The 22,270-nt window shown below is 43.6% G+C and overlaps 1 protein-coding gene across 1 annotated transcript in view; it reads left to right on the forward strand.

Annotated features, from left to right (window-relative positions):
• The window catches only part of nrp2a (neuropilin 2a), a gene marked incomplete at its 5' end in the record, with an annotated part of 46,249 nt that overhangs the window by 19,727 nt on the left and 4,252 nt on the right, over positions 1–22,270 (forward strand). The window contains 9 exons of the mRNA XM_015038141.1: positions 358–502; positions 1,928–2,103; positions 2,244–2,423; positions 2,499–2,643; positions 9,065–9,145; positions 9,275–9,379; positions 13,942–14,207; positions 14,598–14,694; positions 16,644–16,676. Of these exons, the coding sequence (XP_014893627.1) occupies positions 358–502; positions 1,928–2,103; positions 2,244–2,423; positions 2,499–2,643; positions 9,065–9,145; positions 9,275–9,379; positions 13,942–14,207; positions 14,598–14,694; positions 16,644–16,676 (1,228 nt within the window). The remainder of the gene's footprint in view (positions 1–357; positions 503–1,927; positions 2,104–2,243; positions 2,424–2,498; positions 2,644–9,064; positions 9,146–9,274; positions 9,380–13,941; positions 14,208–14,597; positions 14,695–16,643; positions 16,677–22,270) is intronic.

Here is a 22,270-nt window from a genome sequence, read left to right on the forward strand (position 1 = left end):
TGGGGTCCGGATCGGTGGTGAAGGGGGGGGGAGAAAAAAGAGGGGGGGGTGGGGGGAAAAAAAAAAAAAAAAAAAATATATATATATATATATATATATATATATATATCAAGTGGGCTTTCCCAGCCTCCCGGCTCTGAACCCCTGACCTGGGAACACATCGACAGCTGGGATGCTGACACCGGATCCGTGTTTGGGTTGTCTCCGCTTTGTCCGGCCTGCCACTGTGTGTGTGAAGCCGAGCGAAACTGCGCTCAGTGGGAGGGTGTCGAAGCAAGAGATGTGCATGTGTGTGTCTGCCGTCTCCCCTCTGACGCCGTGTTTTGTCCTTGCTCTTTTTTTTTTCTTTTTCCACAGATCTTCCACGCCAACACAGACCCGGCCGAGGTGGTCCTGAACCGCGTCCCGCAGCCGGTTTTGGCCCGCTTCGTCCGGATCCGACCTCAGACTTGGAAGAATGGAATTGCACTAAGATTTGAGCTCCATGGATGCCAGATCACAGGTTAACTTCCTGACAGATCTTCCTTCACAAGACTATGTTCTATCACATTGCTAAATGGCATTACTATGTGTTTTCATGATGAAGAGTTGCAAACTGTATATTGTAGTGATCATTTCTAATGACATGGTAGTAATAATAATAGCCCTATTTCAGTAATTTTGTGAAAAAACCTGATATTCAAACTTTTTTCTGCCTCCCACTGCTTAATGCTACTCCAGTAAGAACAACCGTCTGGTACATCATGCAAAGTTTATTCAAAAAGAGTTAAAAAAGAAATAGGATCTAACGTGTACATTTAGACTCATGCATATTCCCAGTGCCGTCTTTTGAGTACACCGTGCCTTAGGCTAATGAAAGAACGCGCTCTCTGTTGTTCCATCAGGAGGTACCACCATGTGTCGCTTTAATCTTCCGATGCCCCTCCACTTCTTCTCCATGCTCGCGTTCTGTCTCCAGCCTCCCCTCCCTCTTTAAGGAAAATCTCCCATGGTTTCCAAACTCTTTTTGAAGCTTCCTCTGTGCTCCGCGAGCTCCTCCGTATCAGATTGAGTACTGCTCAATCATTCATGGCTCTCTGTTCGCTCTTACATCAGAAACCGTGATTCAGTTCAGCCTCAACAGCTGCTATTGAAACAGCTATTAGCTCCTACAGCATCGGTGCAACCTGCCACATAGAGGCGGCTTCTAAATGTAGGGCGGCGACCTCAAAGGAAGGTGCGCCGTTCAGGAGCGTGCACACGTATATCAGCTCGTCCTGGGCGATTTATCCATTATTTACGTGGCTCTGCGTTTGCAGTGACATAACAGCATGAAAGTTTGATTTGTGTTCCCTTAAACCGTCAGCACAACTAACATCTCCCCCGTGCTCCCATCCTCCCACCAGTTCCCTCTTTCTCTCTGCGTCTTTGTTCCTCTTCTCCATGCCGATCCGGTGCCACCGCTTTCCTCCTGTTTTTCTCTGCAGATGTCTCATCTCTACATTTCCTCCTAGTCACTTGTGCTTCCCCCCTGCCTCCCCATCTCTTCCTCCTATCTCTGTGAATTATACCTTTACCTTCGCCTAATCCTTCATTTCCTCCTCACGTATATTCCCCCATGCCAGTCACTTGCACAGCTATGAGTCTCATTTCCGGTATAGTGACAGAAACGTCGCAGTGAATGACATTAAAAGATGCTTAAATATCAGTGTGAGACGTGAATTGCATGAATGCAAAGCAGCGGCGGAGTTCATACGAGCCTATATCTCACTAATGGGAGTCTAACTGCACGCTCAGAGTCCAGCCAGAACCTCTGCTTCTCCTATTTCCTCCAATTTGAAATCGTAAAGCTCAGCTGTCAGGAGTGCAATCTTTAACGGCTCCCTGGTGGGAATATGCGTAGCGGCGCTTTAACTCCTCTCTTGCCTCCTTCTGCCTCCTGCTCCAGGCGCTCCGTGCTCGGACCTGCAGGGCTTGATGTCCGGCCTGCTCCCTGACGCCCAGATCTCGGTGTCGTCCAGCAGGGACATGATGTGGAATCCCAGCACGGCTCGGCTTGTGGCAAGTCGCTCGGGCTGGTTCCCCGCGCCTGCGCAGCCTCTGGCTGGAGAGGAGTGGCTCCAGGTATGAGCTTATATGTCAGGGTCCTAGTTACTGTGCACTTGGACTGATGGACTTTTAAAAACAACCCTTGATTATACATTTGCCACAATTTATTTTGTCCACATGAGAGTTCGATTGTACATTCATTCTCATTCATCCAGGTGGACCTCGGTGTTCCCAAGACCGTCCGTGGCGTCATTACCCAGGGAGCGCGGGGAGGAGACCCGGGAAGTGGACCTGCCACAGACAACCGTGCATTTGTCAGGAAGTACAAAGTCGCACACAGCCTGAACGGAAAAGACTGGAACTTCATCATGGATGTAAAGACCAGCCAGCCGAAGGTGGGTGAAGCTAATGAAAGATCATCCTCTGAGGTACCCATTTGCATGTGAGCTCAGCGATGATGTTTTGTGCAGTTATTTGAGGGGAACACGCAGTACGACACTCCGGAGCTGCGTCATTTTGAGGAGACGGTGGCGCAGTACATCAGGCTGTATCCAGAGAGGTGGTCCCCGGGAGGGATCGGGATGAGAGTGGAGATCCTTGGATGCGACCTTCCAGGTAGGATGTCTTTCTGCTTTTATTTCCCCCCTCCTCCCACCCCCATCATATCCTGCCTACAGGATTCAGTCGCAAATTATTTGCTGAATTGAAATGATCCAGGCAGGACTGAATGGACCTTGAGGAAGGTGGCTCACATTAGATATGCATGAGAGTCATTAGAGGCTGCCTGAGGTGAGGAGAGGCAGTATTCTGATTTTTTTTTTTTTTTTTTTTTTTAATCATTTCACCTGAAGGAGAGTTGAGTTCCTCTCCAAGTGCATTACTCAGCAGGGATCTGTACAAGGTTTGGTTTACAGGAATGCTTCTCCAGCAAGTGAGAGCGCCGGTTTGTTCACTTTCCAGCATGGTCTGTTGGCCAGATGTGATCTTTGTGCTCCATCAGAGACAAACACACTCTCACTGACACACACACACACACACACACACACACACGGTCTGTTACTGTTTACCACTCCCTCTGCTGCGCCTGAACAGGGCGGCCGTGTAGCTCGACACGCACAGGGCTGGACACATGTTTACCAAACAACCCACCGAACAAGAACCGGGTCCATATGTGTTGATTGGAATTGAAGGTGCTTTTCATCATTAGGTCTGTTTGTAGCTTTCCATTTCCTTTATCTGTTTGGGCAGCGAAGATTTATCACCACGCAAAGATGCCTGATTAGTTTCCTCCAAGAACTTCTGCGCTAATTCTCCTGTGGCTTGAATGTTTTCACACGTTGTCACTATCATCTATGTGTTTTATCTGTATTTTATGTAACAGGCCGTAGCAGACGTGTGAAAGTACGTGCTCTGGTTAGATGTGGCCGAAATTGAACGTTTCGACGTGTGACCTACTTTGTTTGTGTTTGGGGAAATTAATAAGGTTTGTTGTGCTGAACTCTGCAACATGGCAGCAACGTATGTAAAAAGAAAAAAACTGCACAGTCTCACATGACCGATCTATTTTAATGCTCTTCAGTGGAAAAAATAGAAAATAGACAGTGGATTGTCCACCCATGTCTGATCCTTTCTCTAATTTACAATTATGCGCTACTTTGTGTCGGTTCATCTCATAAAACCCTAATAAACTACATTAAGGTTTATGGTTGTGACTGCGGTGAATCCTGCAAGGCACAGTACCTCCATCCAGCTCCTGAAGTCTTGCGAAACACAGGACACAATATGTTTTACATTAACCGCTGACTGACGAGTGAAGCAAACACCGGGCCGGAGCGGATTAAACCAACAAACAGGAACCAGAAAGATGGAGGCGAAATGAAATGAACTCTTTGATACAGAAGTTTAAATTCACGAGAGAGGCTTTTGGCAAAATGTGGCACGCAGAAACTTTGCAAACAGTCGCACATTGTTCACACACCACCGCCGCCGACCAACTCAGCTGGGATAACGGGCCGCTGCTGACATCCTGTGAATCATTCAGTTCAGACCGCTCAGTGATGTCTTCACTCTACTTATTTATATGGTTCAGGCTGATGAAACAAACATATTTCTCCCCCCATGCATGTTTTAGAATATCAGCAGCTACCACCAGTCAGGCAGGATGAGCTGCCTCTCCCTCGTCTCTGCACATGGTTTCAGTTCTTTCCTTTCCCAGCCTGGGGCCCGGTGCGTGGGTCTGTAAATGTTTTTGCTCTCTTTTGGTTTCCATGCCTCGCCTGTTTCCCTCTCCTTCGCCTCATTCTCCTGTTGCTCATCATCGCGCGCACCTTTTTTTTTTTTTTACCATATTCCTGCACTGCTGCCTCATACACAGTGTTTCTACAATACCAGTAGTTTTTTTTTTTTTTTTTAGTTGTTTGCATACTCCTTGAATTAAATATTTATACCTTCAGGAGTGGAATCCGTGCGGATCTGTAAAGAATGTAGGTGGCTAATCTCGATGCTTTATCCAGAATCGGAGACCTCACACGCTCATGTACACACCTATAATTTAAACCTCCGGTGCCTCGATTCGTGCTTCTGTTTGTTGTTAAGATCCCAGTAAATACAGCAAAGCCCAAGGAGCTAGGAAAGTTTCCTTTAATTAGTATTTATGTGATGAGGCCCAAAACATTTCAGAAAACGCAATAAAACTAAAAGCATAAGATTCAGGTCTGCCTCTTTGTCTCCATGTTACTTCAGAGAATGAAACAACAGATTTACTTCATGACATCAGAAGAGAGACTTAAAGACACTCGAGGAAACCCTAAAGCTTTTAAGAAAAGAGGAAAATAAGGCTTCATGTCTATTTGGTGGAGCTATATGGAGTAAAAAAGCAAGCAGGAAAAGATTTGGATTCCATGCAACATAATCAGCGAATCAGGATTTCCATGGCGACGAGATGTCACGCCAGGAGGAAGATGTGGTCAGTATGCTCCATTTTGACCTGCTGACCAATGAGAAGCAGGGAACAAGACGTTTTTTGTCGAAATAAGTACAGAAAGATGGGGTATTTTTTGTTTCTTTTAGCAAAGCACTAAAAACCAAAGCCTGAAGGAAAAAGTTACTTAAAAACTGATTTCATTCCTTGTTTACATCAAATAGACATGTTTCATTTGAGAGAATATTGATTCTATTTTCAGTTACTAAAAGTTAACCTGACCCTTTTCACTTCCTGCCAGACAGAGAAAGTATTTTTCTTTCTCAAAACGAGGGACTTAACCTTTTGAGAATGACTGGTTTAGAGTAAGCAGTGGTTTAGTCGTAGGATGTACTTCTGAAGTGACAGAAACACAAGAATGCACTGTACTAAAACGTGCAGGGATAATCCACTAAGGCTCACCCCTACTTCTTTTTCCCATTTCGTTCCTCTGGGACAGGAATGTGTGTCCATTTATCAGCGTGTGACTGCGCCTGGGAGTGCCAGGGAGAGATTTACAGAAAGGCTTTCTACATAATTGAGGATTTTTTCACCCCCCCTACCTTCCTCCTGTCTCTGACATATTGCTGAGTCAGATTCTTTGGGAGTGAGCTATGTCTTTCATTGCTGGACCGCGCCGCCTCCCTGTGATTGAGACAGAAAGAAAAGGTTTAGGTGTAAAAGCGGAGAGAAATCTTGAAATCTTGGCATGCATGCTTGCATGACTTTGCGCTATCTGTGTCAGCTGCTCCCAAGAGTTCGGAGCCTCGTCCTGCAGCATGATGACGACTTGCATCACCACCTGCAGCTGCAGACGCGTTATGTCAGCCGGCGCTCTGCCGCAGAGGGACTTTTCCCGCATTATTAGGCCTCTCCACCGCGGCACACTCGGACACATTGAGCACAGTGCTCGAGGCGAGGGAGGCAGGTCGCATACGTTATCGCACATTCTTGTCTTTCTCCGTGCGCACGAATGCACAAGTCAGTCGCATTGGCCTGGACGCTGCTGTCACACCCCGGAAAGGTCAGCCCATTTACACCGTGACAGGGCCTGACCTTTGAAAGCACCAAGTTCTTGGGAATCTTAATGGACTCAACCAAGAGTGTGTGTGCGTCCGTGTGTGTGTGTGTTTGCATTTGGCTGTGCACACAGGTGACACAGGTGTTGGCTCTTGGTTTATTTTAACACCTTGTCCTGAGATTGAACTCAAAGGTCAAAGTGGAATAAAAAGGCACACAGGCAACGGAGAGATGCTTGTTGGGAAGAGGAGCTGCTTTTCCTTGCCTTTACCTTCCCGGCAGTGATAAGCGTCTCATTAGGTGGAAAATGACTGGCATAAAGGACATGACATTAGCGCTGGGTTAATGTCAGAAGCCGTCGCCAGCTGTGGCCGACCCCTTTCATGTGTGCCATTTCTCCAGCTGGGGCGGCGTTCCACTCGTTTTCCAAGCCAATCGGTTGTCTATCACATTGTGTTTGCTTTCCGCAGCCTTTAAACGGCAGTCGTTAAGGAGAGATGAAAAATTCCCAGCAGGACCCTGGAGTAGCGGCACTAACGGGCGTTCGGAGCGGTAAATTTTCGCGACTCCGCTTCACGTCGTTCCGTGCGCCGGTTTTCCCTTTGGAAGCGTCTCGCGTGAGCTCCTTGTGCGTCCACGCCTCGGAGTTGCTTGAGCCGTCTTAAGTGAGACAAAGCCGGGGAAAGCCGACAAAGGAGTATGAAATGTGATATGCTGAAGAATCCGCTTTGACAGTGTAGTCGAAAGATGTTTCTGCTTTTGCGAAAGCGATGCTTGAAAACAGTGTGAATATGTTTGTAATCGTTTCGTGCTGCAGATATTGGAGGAGAAAAGCGCTTACACAGTTTGCTCACATGATAAATGTGAAGCTTTGTTTGAGGCCTGACCCAAACTTCTGTGTAATGGCACCAAGGTTGACCCATCTGCTCCTAATAACACTCCCCACTTCACATTCCAGCTGCAGCCTGCTCCACATGTGTGTTTGCGTACATATCTCAGTTTTTTATTTATTTATTTTTTTATGCTCAAACTGTGCCTTTTTTATGACTCGACGGCTAAAAATCAAATATGTTTTTTTTGACTGGATGCCATTGGAAAATAATTATCTGACAATGCTTTAAAATGTCTTTAACACCAGGTACAGTGCAGTGAAAAACAATTTCTTCTGTTTTTACTTTTGTTGTCACACTTAATTGATTCTGATCTTCTAAGTACGTTCAGTATCAGATAAAAATAACCTTAGCCAAAAAAACAAAAAAACAAACTGTTTTCAATTTCATTCATTCAGGAAAAAACAAAACATCTGAACCAACCTGGCCCTATGTAAGAAAATGAATTGTCTGTGATTTAAAGAGTTTGTTTGTTCAATTGCGAATTCTGTCATTGTTGCAAGGAATTACTTTAAAGCAACTTGCCTAGCAACAAGGAGGCTGACAGTTCCCAAAAAGCAACAAATTAAATTTAAGAAAAGTTGGAAAGCAAAGTTATTGACATTTATAAGCTTTAAGGGCTTCAGAAAATCACTGAGTCATTATTCACAAACTGAGAAATCATGGAACAATGGAGAATCTTCAGCCAACTACGAGTTCTTCAAAAGTGCATCAATGAATCGTCTAGGACATCATTTCATCGCTGCAGAACTCAGTTCGATTAAAGGCCATCTTCATGATTCCACTAAAAGACACTATTAGAGGAGAAAATGACAAACAACTGCAAAAAAAGAGTAAACCCAAATCATTCCACAACAATAGAAGCACCTAGGTTTATCGGTAGGTGGCCATTTTTCCTAAAGGAATGAAATAACTTCTCCTGATCAAGTTATCTTCGTCTGAAACATTTAAGATATTAAAAGTATTAAGTAAAAAATAAAATAAAAATGAAACTGTGACCTCATAGTGAGAACAACATACGCTTTCCCGAAGCAGAAAAACACTGAAATCCACACCTCTGATCCCAATATACACTCACTATTCATAACACGAACAAACAGAAAGCAACACATGCGTGAGCATGAGGCATCAAGAATACGGTCCCCATATTACACATTTTTACTGTTACAGATGTAACAGTAAAAACTGCATGAAAGAAGCATCACACTTACTTCAAAAGCGTGACAGGACATGATGTCCGTCTTCATTTCCTAGACCCACATGTTTTTCAATATGCCAGCATAGGTGGTAAGGCAGGAAACGGCGTGACAGGAGCTTTACATTTCTCTGTTCCTCCCGGAGGTTTTTGTCCAAATGCATAGAAGTTATGAAAATAAAAGACTAGCTCACAAACACACACACATACACACACACACACACACACACACACACACACATCTGAAGGCATCTGTTTATATATGTGTGTGCTGGAGCCATGCTGACAGCCAGAGATTGGTCTCAGAGTGTGATCATCCCATCCAAGGTCGAGGGGAGTTAGTTAGACACATCCATCCATCAGCTTTAGTGTCAGACATGTGTGTCTGCGTGTGCATACGCTTTTTGGCCAGTATGCGTCTTAGACAGATACCGACATCTAAGCTCGTAGACAAAACATGACAGGGGCCCTCTTGGGTGTTTGAGGGGCTTTCTGTCCTTTCATGCCTCTGGCAGGAGACAAAAGCGTGAGCAGTTTTCAGTTTAGGCTCTTAGTTAAAGCATTTGCTAAAATTGCTGTTTAGAGCTGCTTTAAAGCAGATATTTACGGCACTTTAAACTGAAACAGTGTTTTAAACTGTTTGGTTGCTGCTCTGACTGTAAACATGGGCACGTTTTGGTGACTGTCTGTTTTCCTGTTGCAAATTCCAAACTTCTGAGCATCAACATTCATCTTGTATGTTCTCGTATCTTTACCATTCTGAAGAGTTCGTGCGATAAATTGGCCTTTGTGTCACCATGAGCTGATGGTGGTAGAATTGTTACTGTGTTGTACTGCTGTTAGTAGTTAGCATGATCAGTGACCACAGGGTTTTCCAGGTCTGAGTTCTGACTCTTCAGATTAGAAAAATGTTTACATCATTTCTGTACCTAACCGTCCTGACCTGAGTTTACGGTTCGTGTTTTTCTGCAGAAATCAGCACTCCAACTACGACCACAACTACGACCACGACTCCTACCCCGGAAACCACCACAGTCCTCAACACGACTACAGGTAAAAAGCACCCCACCTCGGACCAGCCGTCGTTTAAGGAGGCTTGATTCAATGGTAACAAAGGTCATTTCACATTCCACCCTACTCTGTTCTTACCTTTTTTTTCTTCTCTACTCACTGTTTCAACAGCAGCCACGCCTCCTTCCTCTCTTGGCATGTGTGACTTTGACCACGACCTGTGCGGATGGACACAGGACCCCGGCGCCTCACTGCTCTGGTCGAGGCGCAAACAATGTGAGTGGCTCCCCACGTTAACAACAGGGTACAATTTTGTGGATGAATGAGGGCAACGTGTTTAGAGCGAAATTATAAGAGAGTCTGACAGCACTTTATATGGAAAAGAGTGGAAAACCAAAATGCGCCAGCGGCGGATCTAATCTGTCGTTCAGCGCTTTTGCCGTCTTTGACAACATTTAATGCGCTTACATTCCCCTAAATACATTATTTCAGATCAACTCTAAGTGCTAATTTACTTGACTATTTTTGTAATAATACCATCCAGCTGGATGGTAAGAAAAAATGCCATCCACCATATAATTAGAAAGAACAGAAGCCCCTTGAACTTACTAAGCTTTAAAGCAGATATCCACAAAATAAACTGTCTTACTTACATTTGTTTGTAGCACCCATGAAATGTAATATTTATATCATCTGTGAAGCATTACGACAATTAAAACTGTCATTATGTCACCCGTGATATCGGTTGTACTGATAGTGACAACCCTAATATTGGTGCAATTAAGGAATTTGTTCTTATCTATTTAAAGGCTTTCTCCTTTCTTATTGCCAGTTATAGTTTAAATGGCTACAGTTAGTGTTATTTCGCCCTCCACATTTATTAAGCTGTCTAACTGAATGCATAGTTTATAAAAAAAAAATCAGCATAACACCCACTGTTTTATGTTCCATCTTGTAATTCACCCCCTCTGGACTCTCTGACTGGTTAGCTAAATGACTCAGATTTCGCCTGCAGAGACTCGAGGGCTGAACGAATTTAGAAAACATGGCATCCCTTAAATGCATTTCAGTGTTTGATGATTTTCTACATCAGCTGAGAGCCTTTATGCATGCAGCTGCAGGGAGGATTTTATTTCTGTGGAGAAAATAGCACAAGCACAAATGCATTAAAGTTTATCAACTTCCGCGGGTCCAGATAAGGTGCCGTTTCCCACAATTAAATGGAGTCATTCTCCCACCGCGTCTTCATTGAGTTGCTTTTTCAATTTGATGAAAATAATTTTCTTAAATTGAAACCAGCCTAATTTAGCGGCAGCATTGTCTGCCAGCCGTGCTGCTCGCCAAGGGTGCTGAAATGAAAATGAAGCGGGGGAATCAGAGGGAAACAGACGCCGCGGATGTGTCGGGCATGTATATACGTCCTCGTATGTGACAAACAGGCTTATGGTGTCAAAAAAGCTCCACATTAAGAGGTTAGGACCCAGTAGCTGCAATTAAGGTCCAAAGAAGAGCAATCATTCCCAACTGTTACGTTAGCCCCACCTTTCATGACGCTGTGGAGAGCTGCATCCATTTCGTCATTCCGTGCAGAAGTGACATTCTTCCTTATGCATAAGCAACGATCAAATGTCTGGGTTATGCCGTGATATTCAAAGCTTCGGAAGAAGATTCCCTCTGGGATCGGGAACGATACGGCACCAGCTGTTTGTTTTTGTTTTTTACCTTCTGAAGCACCTCACCACAGCTGAATAACTATTTTGACCTTGCATTTGATTGCTTAGATATTTAAAATCTTAAATATGCACAGGTCTTATTTTACGTTTATTAGCTGTTTAAATTTCTATGTTTGAGTCTCCCACGTCCTTTATTTTGGTTTTTGATTGTTTGTCTTTTAGAAATTTGCTAGCAACGGCCATCCATTCCATGAGTTGTAGAGGAATTTGGACATTATTAAACTCTGACGAAGCCACGTAGGAAACAACCTTGTTGAAATGAAATTAAAATGATCCTTTGAACATTCCTGCAAAACCCCTGAAAGTATTCTCTTCCCAAAAGTTGCTATCAAACCAAACTATTGTTGGGTTTTGACTTCCAGTTCCTTTGGGTTGGAAAAAGGGTATACAGTATTGACCAAGCTTTGGCTTGCTGGGAAAAACAGCCCTTCCAGCAGCTATTATAAATTTTGACTGTATAATTTGTACTGTGTTTGAAGGAATTGAAGGTAGGTACACAAATGCATAAATGTCAATATTAACTATCTTTTTATAATCTTAGTAGCCTTTACAAGCTCCTAAAATTCTTTAATTTAAAACCTTTCGCAATTCACTTGCTGAACAGACTTTAAGCTGCAGTATTTTTGAAATATTAACCTTTTAAAAACCCGATGCACCTCGATACCAGTAACAATCCCGCGCCTAATCCCGCCGCTCCTGAAGCGGGATCTGTTTGGCTTCAGCAGAGGGCTTCAAAGCGGCTTCTTTCATCACAGCCAGATCGCGAAGGGCTGCATAGATTAAGCCAGGTTGCGCCTCTTATGTTTGAAGTATCATTTCCAGCCATTCTGACACGCCTTTGATTTTCCCCCTAATGTCAAAGGTCAGAAATCTCAGCCAGAACAGGATCGTTATTTCACCACTATCAAATCACTGTTTAATCCTCTGCAGGGCTCGTTTTTCCCTCGTGACCCAGAAGCCACAAACTTGTCACCTCTTGACCTCAGACGTGAAACCAGTAATAAAGCCAGAATTAGCCGCCATGGATTTATAAGATTATTTTTGGCTTTAGATGCTTTGCTGATGAAAATGTGACAACGAGGCTCCACAAAATCACTCGTCGTTTGCCTCCTGTGGCAGCAGAAAAATAGTGAAATAGATTATTAATGCTCGGTGGTTTCTAGGTCTGATTAGCACACCACTTTCCCCCAGGTCTGGAAAAGCAGCAGGATAGCAGCGGGTCACTGTGACAACAGTGGATAAGTTGGTTAAATAAATGAAATCCAACAAATTTTCAGACTAAAGTCATCTGTTTACAGTGGATTTCAGAGTAAAGTGGATTAAATACAAATGCATGCTAAAGTTTTTAGGTTGTATTTGTTCAAAAAAAAATGTTTAGGACTAGCTATCATTTCACTGTCACCAAAAATAACAAGTGTAAAGAAAAAAAAGTGTTAATTTTTGTAAAAAAAACTTCAGATTAATAATGCTCTAATGCTAGAAGGAGTTGCAACAATGTGGTGGTTTTTGGGGGGGAGCTGATGTAAGAGGTTTCAAATCCTTTGTAGAGCACTAAATATTCTTCAAATTCAGCAAAGACTGCACTCACACACAATCATTCCTGAGTCGCGATGGGCCATGGGAGATACTGTCACAGTCACAGTGTGGAAAGTGTCACAGACAGGCGACTCTGACCGTATGGCGGGCAAAATGGGGGGTTGTGGGGCTGTCAGATTCAAGACAGATTTGTTCCCCCCAGATACAGCTTGTGTGATCCGACGGAAAACCCACACAGCCACTCAGGAAAAGGTCCAGTCCGAATCGGCGGAGTCGCTCTCCAACCTGAGCTGAATAATACAGGCTATTAGTCTCTGCTGTGCAGCAAGCAGTGGAAACTAACACATTCAGGCAGATCCTATAATCTGCTGTTATGCTCGTGATTCTTTTTCTGGCCCTGAAGGACTCCTGCAGCATATACACAGTTTGTTTGTGACGAAGCAGGTGATTTAATGTGCAGATTGTTGATGCTGGACATTTTCCCACCGGGCCCACTTAGGAAATTCTTCACAGAGTCACTCTCTCTCTCTCTCGTTCCCTCACACTCGCATTCGCACTCAATCTCTTTCTCATACAGTCGGCTCGCTTGTCTTTCACAATGCAGTTCGTGCCGGCGTCGAATTTGCAAACTAAACATCCTCTGGTGTAAACAAATGGAGTGCCGTGCTTTTTGTCGAGACGCTTCTTTTTTTTTTTTTTTTCTTAGTCGCTAAAGAAGTTACCTGAGAGGGGAATGAAGAGGAATGGGCCGTGATACTTCACATGTGAATGGCCCTCTTGTTAGGACCTATTCTTCGGTGTGTTTATATTTGTCATATCCCCATTGTTCTGTGCGACCATTGTGCAGCAGGGATCCCGTTCCTGTTAGCAATCAGTGATTAGCTCCGGGGTTTTTTTTTTTTTTTTCAAGGGTCAGGTTGGAAATTAACACTCCAGCCTCACACAATGCTGGCATAAACCATACAGCCAATCAGATTAGAGTTAAAATACTTAAACAGCTTCTTGCAAAAGGAAACAAACCGGGCTGGGCGATAAGGTTTAAAAATAACATTTTTCATGCCACATCCGATTATAATTATTTTTTGTTTATCACTTTCTTTTGACAGAGTGATTTTTATTTCAGTCGTCCTTTCTGTGAGTTGCACAGTAGTGCAGTAAAGATGCAATTTTAACAGAAGAACGCCTTAAAATTACGAAAAAAATGTTTTTTAATGGAAAAAAAGCTTGAATAATTAATTTGCCTTTTTTTTGGTTGGAGTTCTCATAAAACTATTAATTCATTCTCTTAATATTACAGCTTTGTTCTGGTATATTAAGACTGTATTCACATATTATTTGAATTTTATTGGTTAGTCTTGTAAAAATAAAAAAGAAAACATTTAAACTTAGACTGACCTTTATATTTTGTTGTAGAATGCATTGGTGGGAAAAAAAAAAATCTGGATTTTCCCAAAAATAAATCTTTACTAGCCAAAGATTCAATCAATCAACAAAATTAATTTGTCCCCCAGCTCTCGTTTAAGGGGTGTGAATACATTTGCTGTAAACCTTAACTTTCTACCATTCCAGCATTGAACAATTACCTGTACCTGGACGTGAGCCTGAAGAACCTGGAGCAGCGCGCTCGCCTCGTGAGCCCCGTGGTGCCGGCCAACGCCGGACCCCTCTGCCTCCTGTTCTCCTACCAGATGTGGGGGGATTCCCAGGGCAACCTGAATGTGTTTCTGCGGGACGACCTTAATGACGAGGTCCTCCTGTGGTCGCTCCGCGACAACCACACCATGGTCTGGAAAGAAGGCCGGACCATCGTGCCGCGCTCCCCGAAAGAATTCCAGGTAGGAAATGGCTGCATTTATAGATTAATGAAAAAATACATAAATAAAAACACAGAGTCAGATTCATTCTTTTGGAGTCAGGTTTAACTTCAAAAAGTACACAGAGAAAACTATTTTCTCTGCCGGCAGCTTGTTTGTTTGTTCTCATGCATTTGTCAGAGACATCACAAGAAGTTGATGTTCTCATAAAAAAGTAAGCATAAGTAGCTTGCAGTAAACTAAACCATTACTGCAAGTGCTGAGTGCAACCAGGTTCACATTAACTTTTTATCCTCCCTCCTCCTGTTTGTCCCCATTCTCACTTGCCTCCGCCCCCTGCTCCGCCTTGCCTTCATCTTGTCTTCTGTCTCACGCATTCTTCCGCTTCTCCGTCTCTTTTCTGGCTGCCAGGTTGTGATCGAGGGTTTCTTTCATCACAGTACCAGAGGACACATCTGGATAGACAATCTCCACATGAGTGCGAGCTCCCCTCTGAAAGAGTGCACAGGTACGTCGCATAATGCTGCAGCTTGCCAAAATGGAATTTTAAATATAGAACGGAACATGGAAACCATCAACACATCCATCATCGCTCACTCCGGTTGGCATATCTTTGCAAAGTATTCATATTTTTTTCATGTTACAACCACGAACCTTTTTATTTTGTTCAACTTTATTGGTATTTTGTGTGATAAGCCAACAAAAGTAGAGCATAATTGTGAAGTAGAAGGAAATAAACATGATTTTTTTTTTTTTTTTTTTTTTTTTTGCAACTAGAAATTTGAAAGGTGAAAACTCTGCAGCACTCTTAAAGACTAAAATTGCCTCCATCATGCATTAAAATGATATAGTCAAAGTCCAGACCTAAATCCAGTGGAGAAATTTCAGGTAATTTAAAACTGATGCTCTGTTTGGGGAGCATGGGAGACATAACCCTAAAATCCTTCAACTGCAGTTGAAGTGAAAGGTGCTTTTTACACATTATCGACTAAATCCACATGCATGCCACATATTTCAGATCTATATTTGAAAACAAAACTAACCATACAAGATTTTGATTATGTTTTATAGTTATTTACCTAGTTTATGTCATAAAATCTCAACAAGGCCCTTTAATTCAAGTTCTTATGCAAAGTTGCTGTACGAAAACATTTTAGCCGCAAGGTCCATGAACACTGATGCACGTGAGGAGGTAAACACTTCAAACTCTAATCCTCCCCTCCACATCCCAGCTTTTGGAGATCGAAGAGCCCACCAACTGTAGAGATAAAACGAAGGAGAGAGGGGGCGAGGAAAAGGGGAGGGAGGGACGTCGTTTACTTCTTCACCAAAAAGACAAGAAGAATAGGAAAAGTAGGCCATAAATGCCCCATGGGTCTTGAAGATGCTAATCTATGTTTCATTAGATTTTTCCCCTTCCTCTCTGCTCCATCCATCTCTCTCTCTCTCGCTCCTGTCGTATTTTGTAAACAGAGCTTTTCCCGAAACGTCAGAGGGAATTACTAGAGAGGCTGTTTCCCAAGCAAGCTCTGGGAGTGCAGGGCGTGAGTCGAGCACAAGCATAGCCTACTTAATCTGGCCCAAGCGGGGGCTTCAGAGAGGGTCTTAAACAGATCAGAGACCAAGCTGCAGGTTCAAAGCCAAACCCCAGCCATCATCTCTTTGGAGCTGGCTTCGCAGGTGGACTAGTGTGTAATTAAAAGAAAATGCGTCTGGGTTTTTTTTTTCTTTTTTTGGGATGTTTTTCCCTGCGCTTTCCGACATTTTTTGTGTTTATAAATGTGTCGCGAGAGTCCTGAGAGAGTCTATGTTGCTCTGCAGCTTGGAAGGCGAAGATGACAGCCCTGCCTTCACATCTCCCCCTCCTGTTTTTGCCTACTTCCTCCTGCCACTCCCATGGCATGCTGGGATGTTTCTTATCAACCAACACAGTTGAGTTTTTCACAGCGCGTTTGTGTTCCCGCCAAAAAAAAAAAAAAAAAAAAAAGGCTCTCGTTCCCGAGTTGTTTTCCCCTCGCTCCTTCTCTTTTAACCGCCCTCCCTTCAACACACACACACACACACATACGCACACGCTATCAAACACTCTCTGAGATGCACACGCAGCGCCGCTTTTTTTCTGTTTGCATTCCACCCAATCAAAGTGAAGGTTCTGCTCCGTTAGTTTACAGCCACCCAGAACCTCCCAACCTTCCCCAGTGTTGCTGGGAGTCCACCAGTAAGCACATTCATGTTGCCCACACACACACACACTGTCTCTCACCTTCTCACAACCAAACTCATGTCATGTGAGGAATTGCATTCCTCCCAAAAAACTCAGTAAATGCCATTATTCACATTAGATATCAGGGAAATTTCATTTAGATAGTCTTGTGACATTTCCGTGACATTTTTCCGTCATATTAATAGATTCTCTTCTTCTGTTCTTGTCTGAATCTTGTCTCCCTGTCCTCATAGAACCCTTCTCGGCGTTTTCTCCAGAAAACCCAGGTGAGTTTGGCTTTTATAAGGATGTCACTTCCTAAATGTGGTCTTGCTTCCTGCCCGTCAGTATGCATCAACCCGGGGGAGGGTGGGGGGGGGTGGTTCGCTTTGGTTGTCCAAACTGCAAAACGAAAGATTACAGTGCCTTCTAGTTTTGTCACTCTACAACCAGAAAACTTCAATGAATCTTATTTGGATTTTAGGTAACAGAGCAACACAAAATAGAGCAGAAATGTGAAATAGAAGGAAAATACTTAAGTCTCTAGATGCCCAAGGCTGGTAGTGACGCACCCTAAAACACTTGCAACTAATACAAAGTGTTGACACAGAGAAGGTCAAGGCAAACACATGAGATTTTTAATGACTATATTCCGCTTTGTATTGGTCTGGCACATCAAATCCCAATAAAATTCATTGACATTTGTGGTTGAAATGTGACAAAATGTGGAAAAGTGTGAGTACTTTCTGCAATGTCGCCTAAAAGCTTTCCTTCACTGACGATGTTTAAGTCTGCCGGAGCTGACCAGACTAAACCGCATTCATTTTTATCATCAGCCCAGCATGAAGAACTCTCTAAACCTCCTACTAAAATGAAAACAATCACATTTGCAAAAACACAATTTCAATCTAAAAGTCGAGGCAAGCTGCACAGTAGGTTAGTTTTGTCACCAACAAAGAATTAGTCTCAAACTCTGTGTGCAAGGCAAGCTAAATCAAACCAACCTCATGCAGTCAGGTATTTGAAAAGAGCTTCGTTCTCCCCGGTCTAGTCTGCAGGATACAGCCTGAAGGGATTTAATAACTCCATGCCTCATGAAAAATGTTTAGAGCATCCAAGGAGGTGGGGATGGGATGGGGCAGGGTTGGGAGGGGGGAAAGGGGTCTCTTTGTGATTGATGCAAGTGTTTCAGCATCTCATAATGCCCTCCACTAAGATGCAGGCTTGTCTGGGGGGTTTTATTGCAGAATGTGATGCGTGTGCACTTCCCTGTCTTTCGCACTCCCACGCAAAATCCCCTAACCCTCGACGAACGCACACGAGCGCTGGCGTTGACATCGACGCACGCGGCGGTTTTCCCGGCGGAAAGCAATCAGATAGAGTGACTGAGCAGCACCAAGCGCGGGTCCCTCCACTCCGTTATGTCTGACGAGTGTGTGCGGTGTGAAGTAGCGGGATCACGCACCATTTCCCTCCCTGTAATTATGTGACACGGTCCAAAAATCAGGAAGTATTGAGCTCTGCTTCCCCCGTCCCCTAGTTCGGTGTGAGATTTCACACAGTTCATGTGGGTGCTAATTTATTCATATTCCCCAAATCTCATCTGGGTTTTATTTCAGCTGTATTTTAAAGGAGCATACAAGCTTCTTGGAAGACGGTTAGTTTGTTCTTACCAAGAATTTAAGGAAGGAGAGGTTGGCGCCAGGGGAAGAAGCAGAGAGGATCTGTGGAGACAGTCTCTAAGGAGACAGCCCTTGGCTTTGAGGAGGAGAGGACCGGCCAGGATGGCTGATGAATGTGAAGAAGCTGAGACAAGAGAACAGGATAATTTACGAACTTGGGACAAATCAACCAACATGAGCCAGCTAAATAATTGGTCGTCCCACTGATTCCTGCATGGCTCCAAAGGCTTTATGTGGCATCCCGTGCCAGTGTGAAACAGGAAGAGGAAGCTCCTTAATTCAATGTGTGTGATTGCTTGTATAACTAATAGTTGCGGCTTCAGTTCACACCAAGTGAAATCACTGCAGCTTCAAAGCGACTTGCCTGCATTGCATCTGCCTGAATCAGCTATTGGACTGGTGTCAACCTAAATCTCTTGATGATCTTGGTGTGAAAAGTTGTCCTCAAACTGCAACCCCAGCTCCATGACAGAAGTAAATGCTTTCATGTTTTAATTTCTTTCTTTCTTTTTTTTTAATTTATGGCATTGAGGATTTGTTTTATTCTTTGCAACTGGCATGCTTGTGCATGCTCAAATGAGATGCACGCCTGCTGTTTGTGAGCTAAGAGATGGAAAAAAAAAAGAACATAAAGCAGCAAATTAAATGCAGAATATAAACAAAAAAAAATGCCACTCCTCTCTTTTCCCATTGGCCAATCACTCTGTATTTCTCCACCAGGGGGAGGCGTTCCTGTGCCTCCCTTGCCCATCCACTGGTATTACATTATGGCCGCCGGAGGCGCCCTGCTTTTCCTGGCGGTAGCCATCTTGGTCAGAGCCCTCTGTTGCTGCCGACAACACCTGGCCACCAAGAAGAACCAGCTCTCCGTGGCCTATCACAGCTCCTCACAGTGCTTCCAGTACTCTAACTGGTCCACCAGTATGGCCACCCCAGGGGTGGAGCCAGTTCTGACAGTGAGGCTGGACAGCCGGGACCGACACCGCACCCTCTGCTAAAAACAGAAACACTTAGCTTATTGCACCAGTTAGCCGTCTGGATGCCAACTTGTGATGTCCGTGGAAGTGCTGCAAAGACCGACAGATCCACTCCTGTTTACAGCTACTACGCTACCATGGTGATGGTGACACTAAAGTGAAAATTTGCAAAGAAACACTCTGCACCTTTGTTTCATAAAGGAGTTTGCTCTTGACATTATCACGCCGCGCTGCCCCCGATGAGAGGGACGAAGTTATTTTTCCCGAACAGCTTGATTCGGACCATTTAGCAGCGTCTGGCTCCCTCGTAACCCTGACAGTCCGCCTGGAACGACCCCAGCATGGACTCAGACAAAGACATGTGTGGCTGTGGGTAGATGGGAGGGGGAAGAGGTCGAGCCAGCCAGAGCTGCCAAACGGCAAGACTAAAACAAGACCCAAGAGACACAAAAAGGAGAGAAAACTGTTAGGCTGAGACACATTTACTGTGCTGTGGCTGCGGAAATGATCTGGCAAGCCGGGAGAAAACACTGCTCTGTATTAACAACGCAGGGTAGCCTGCGACGCAACTCATGCCAACGTGGAGGGCGTTGCAGCACCGGATGGAAAAGAAGAAAATATGTTTCCATTGATCTTTCAAACACAGCATGTGCACATTTAAAACCAAAAAGAATGCAAATCCATCATACTTAAATCCCTGCATCGCAAAACGGAGATAACCAGCTTGTTTGATTGAGCGGCTCATCCTCTCCCGATAAAGGCATCAGTCGGTGATGGATGCAGCCGTCCTCAGTGTTTAGTGTTTTCATCCTGACTCTCTGGTGTAATACAGCACGTTGTTCCACTCCCACTCGTGCTCCTTACCACCCACTCCGCTTGTTGCCCCCCTCCCCACTCTCTCACCCCCCCCTCATCTTCGAGCTGCCCAGATGAAAGCCTGCGCCAGGCCGAGCCTTGTCGTGTTTTTCAGTGCGAATATGTGCTTGTTGTTTTAAGGGGGGTTGTAAATAGACACAGCTGTCGGCCATCACCACTTCTTACTTGATTTATGGTCCTACAAATCCCACAATGCCACAGGACCAGCTGGAGGCCATAAGCGTAGTGTTTTGCAGTGTATAAGCGCAGCCTTGAAAGAGAGCTTCAGGATATTATGACTTCCAATGGACAGATCTACAGGGTTTCTACACAAAATACGCGTTTCCAGACTTCATGCTCAGTCATGTTATGTTATCAATTCATCCATCCATCCCATGTTTAAATTTGACATCTATAGAAATGTCCATCATAAATTTATTGTTCAGTTTTTTTGTTTTTTTTTCTTTTTGTTTTGTTTTGTTTTTTTAGTTAAAGATTAAAAATAACTTAAAACTCAGACGGGAAAAGTCCTGAATTATGACATGAAAAACATGCAGGAACCCTTGACCCAGCTATTATGCTTGATTTCTTTTGTGCCATAAGATGCTATCAAAGACTGCAGATGCACTTTCTCCTGGTAGTTAACAGGCCGGTGTCCTTTATGCTTTCAAACTGAAACCGCTAATTCAAATGGCCTTAGCATGTCATGAAGTTCTGCAGAGGGCTTCCCATACATTTACATTTATGGACTCTGGCTTTGGATGCCACTGGCTTCAGACAACAATAATAAAAAAAATATTGTTTATTAGCAATATTTCAAAAAAAAAAAAAAAAAAAATGTGCCCGACTGGCGCCAATTTCTCCCTGCCCCCATTAGTTGCTCCAGAGCTGATGGGCTTTGACCTACGCTCAGATGGTTTGAATGAAATTGAAGCGTTTGCTCTGCAGCTTAATGGGGTACTCCACTCTGGGTCTGTCAAAACTGCAAAAACCCATCACCTCCCACCCACACCTCAGCAGAATACACCTCAGTCTGTCGACAAAACTACAAAGGTGCACTTTTTATTCCTCTGCTGTGGAGGAAAACTGTTTTTGGCACACTCTCACTTTGTACTTTTAAATCAACTTGAGAAGAGAGGGACTGGACACCTTACTCAATCCATCCCGACACCATTACCCACCAAGCTTCTAATAGCAGTAATTAGTTAATGGATGGATAACATTTATTAAGGCTGCGGTAAGCACTTTTTCCTCCCATCTGCTGCGCCTCCGTCGCCCGGTTCGTTGCCAACCTCCGTTGTCCTGGCAACCGTGTTAATAATGCCATCGGCCATCAAAGACCTCTAGATCTAGTCGTATCCCTTGCCAAGCAGCTACTCCCACTCCTGAACACTCGCCAAGAGCAGCAAACACAGAGAGACACAAAAAAACAAAGTTAAAAACTCAACCAAAGTGCTGCTTCTATTAGTAGTTTACTCATGTTCCAATTCAGACATTGGCATCAGGTCTAAGTTCAGGCCACCTGCCATGTCAAAGAGTACAGCAGGCATAAGCATTACTTTGTTGATTGTGAACGTTGCCAATTTTTTCTTTCTTTCTTTCTTTAATCGTCAAATGCACCGCTCTTAACCTTGACAGCAATGATTTCAACATTGATATTGTGTTTTGACTTGTCCTGGCACAGAATGAGCAGTCTTATACAATCTTTATCAAATGTGATGACTGTGTGTTTGACAGGAATGTATCTTAATGAACTTTCTCTATAAATAAAGTCATATTTTTCTATTTTAAAAGCATACATTTGTCTGTTTTATCTTCTCATGCCGGCAAAAAAAAAAAAAATTATGTGTAGGTGAATTTATTTGGTATATTTACAAGGGTACAGATTTGTTAAAAACATTATGGCACACCAAGCTAATTTCCACTTTTGATTGTTTATTCTTGTTGGCATAGGTATTGGAATGAAATGGAGCTGAAGACACAAAAGCCATGACTGAAACCGTTCAGTTGATCTCTATATTTTACATTAAAAGCAGGGGCTGGTCATTTTGCTTCTTTGTCATTTCATATTAAGTCATTTCAGAGTGTTTCAGGTTCAAAAAGGGAGGTTTATTATCAATCACACCAACCTTAGGAACCTTTGAAACCTACTTTGAGAACTAATTATTTTAATTTTCTATGGAACAGTGAACTCCCACCTATTTGTGGTTCAGTATTTGCTAATTCACCTATTTGAAGTTTTTTCTATAAACTGGTGTTTGCAAAGCAGCCAGTCTCCAAGAACAGAAATGAAGAAGACCGTAGAGATTAGCTTCAGTGGCAGTGCCAACATGGCTCCCACTGTGCCTATTGATTTAAATTAAGGTA

The sequence above is a fragment of the Poecilia latipinna genome, unplaced genomic scaffold (genome assembly GCF_001443285.1).
Source record: "Poecilia latipinna isolate Pla-1442-1.1 unplaced genomic scaffold, P_latipinna-1.0 Scaffold432, whole genome shotgun sequence".
In the NCBI taxonomy this organism is placed as follows: domain Eukaryota; kingdom Metazoa; phylum Chordata; class Actinopteri; order Cyprinodontiformes; family Poeciliidae; genus Poecilia; species Poecilia latipinna.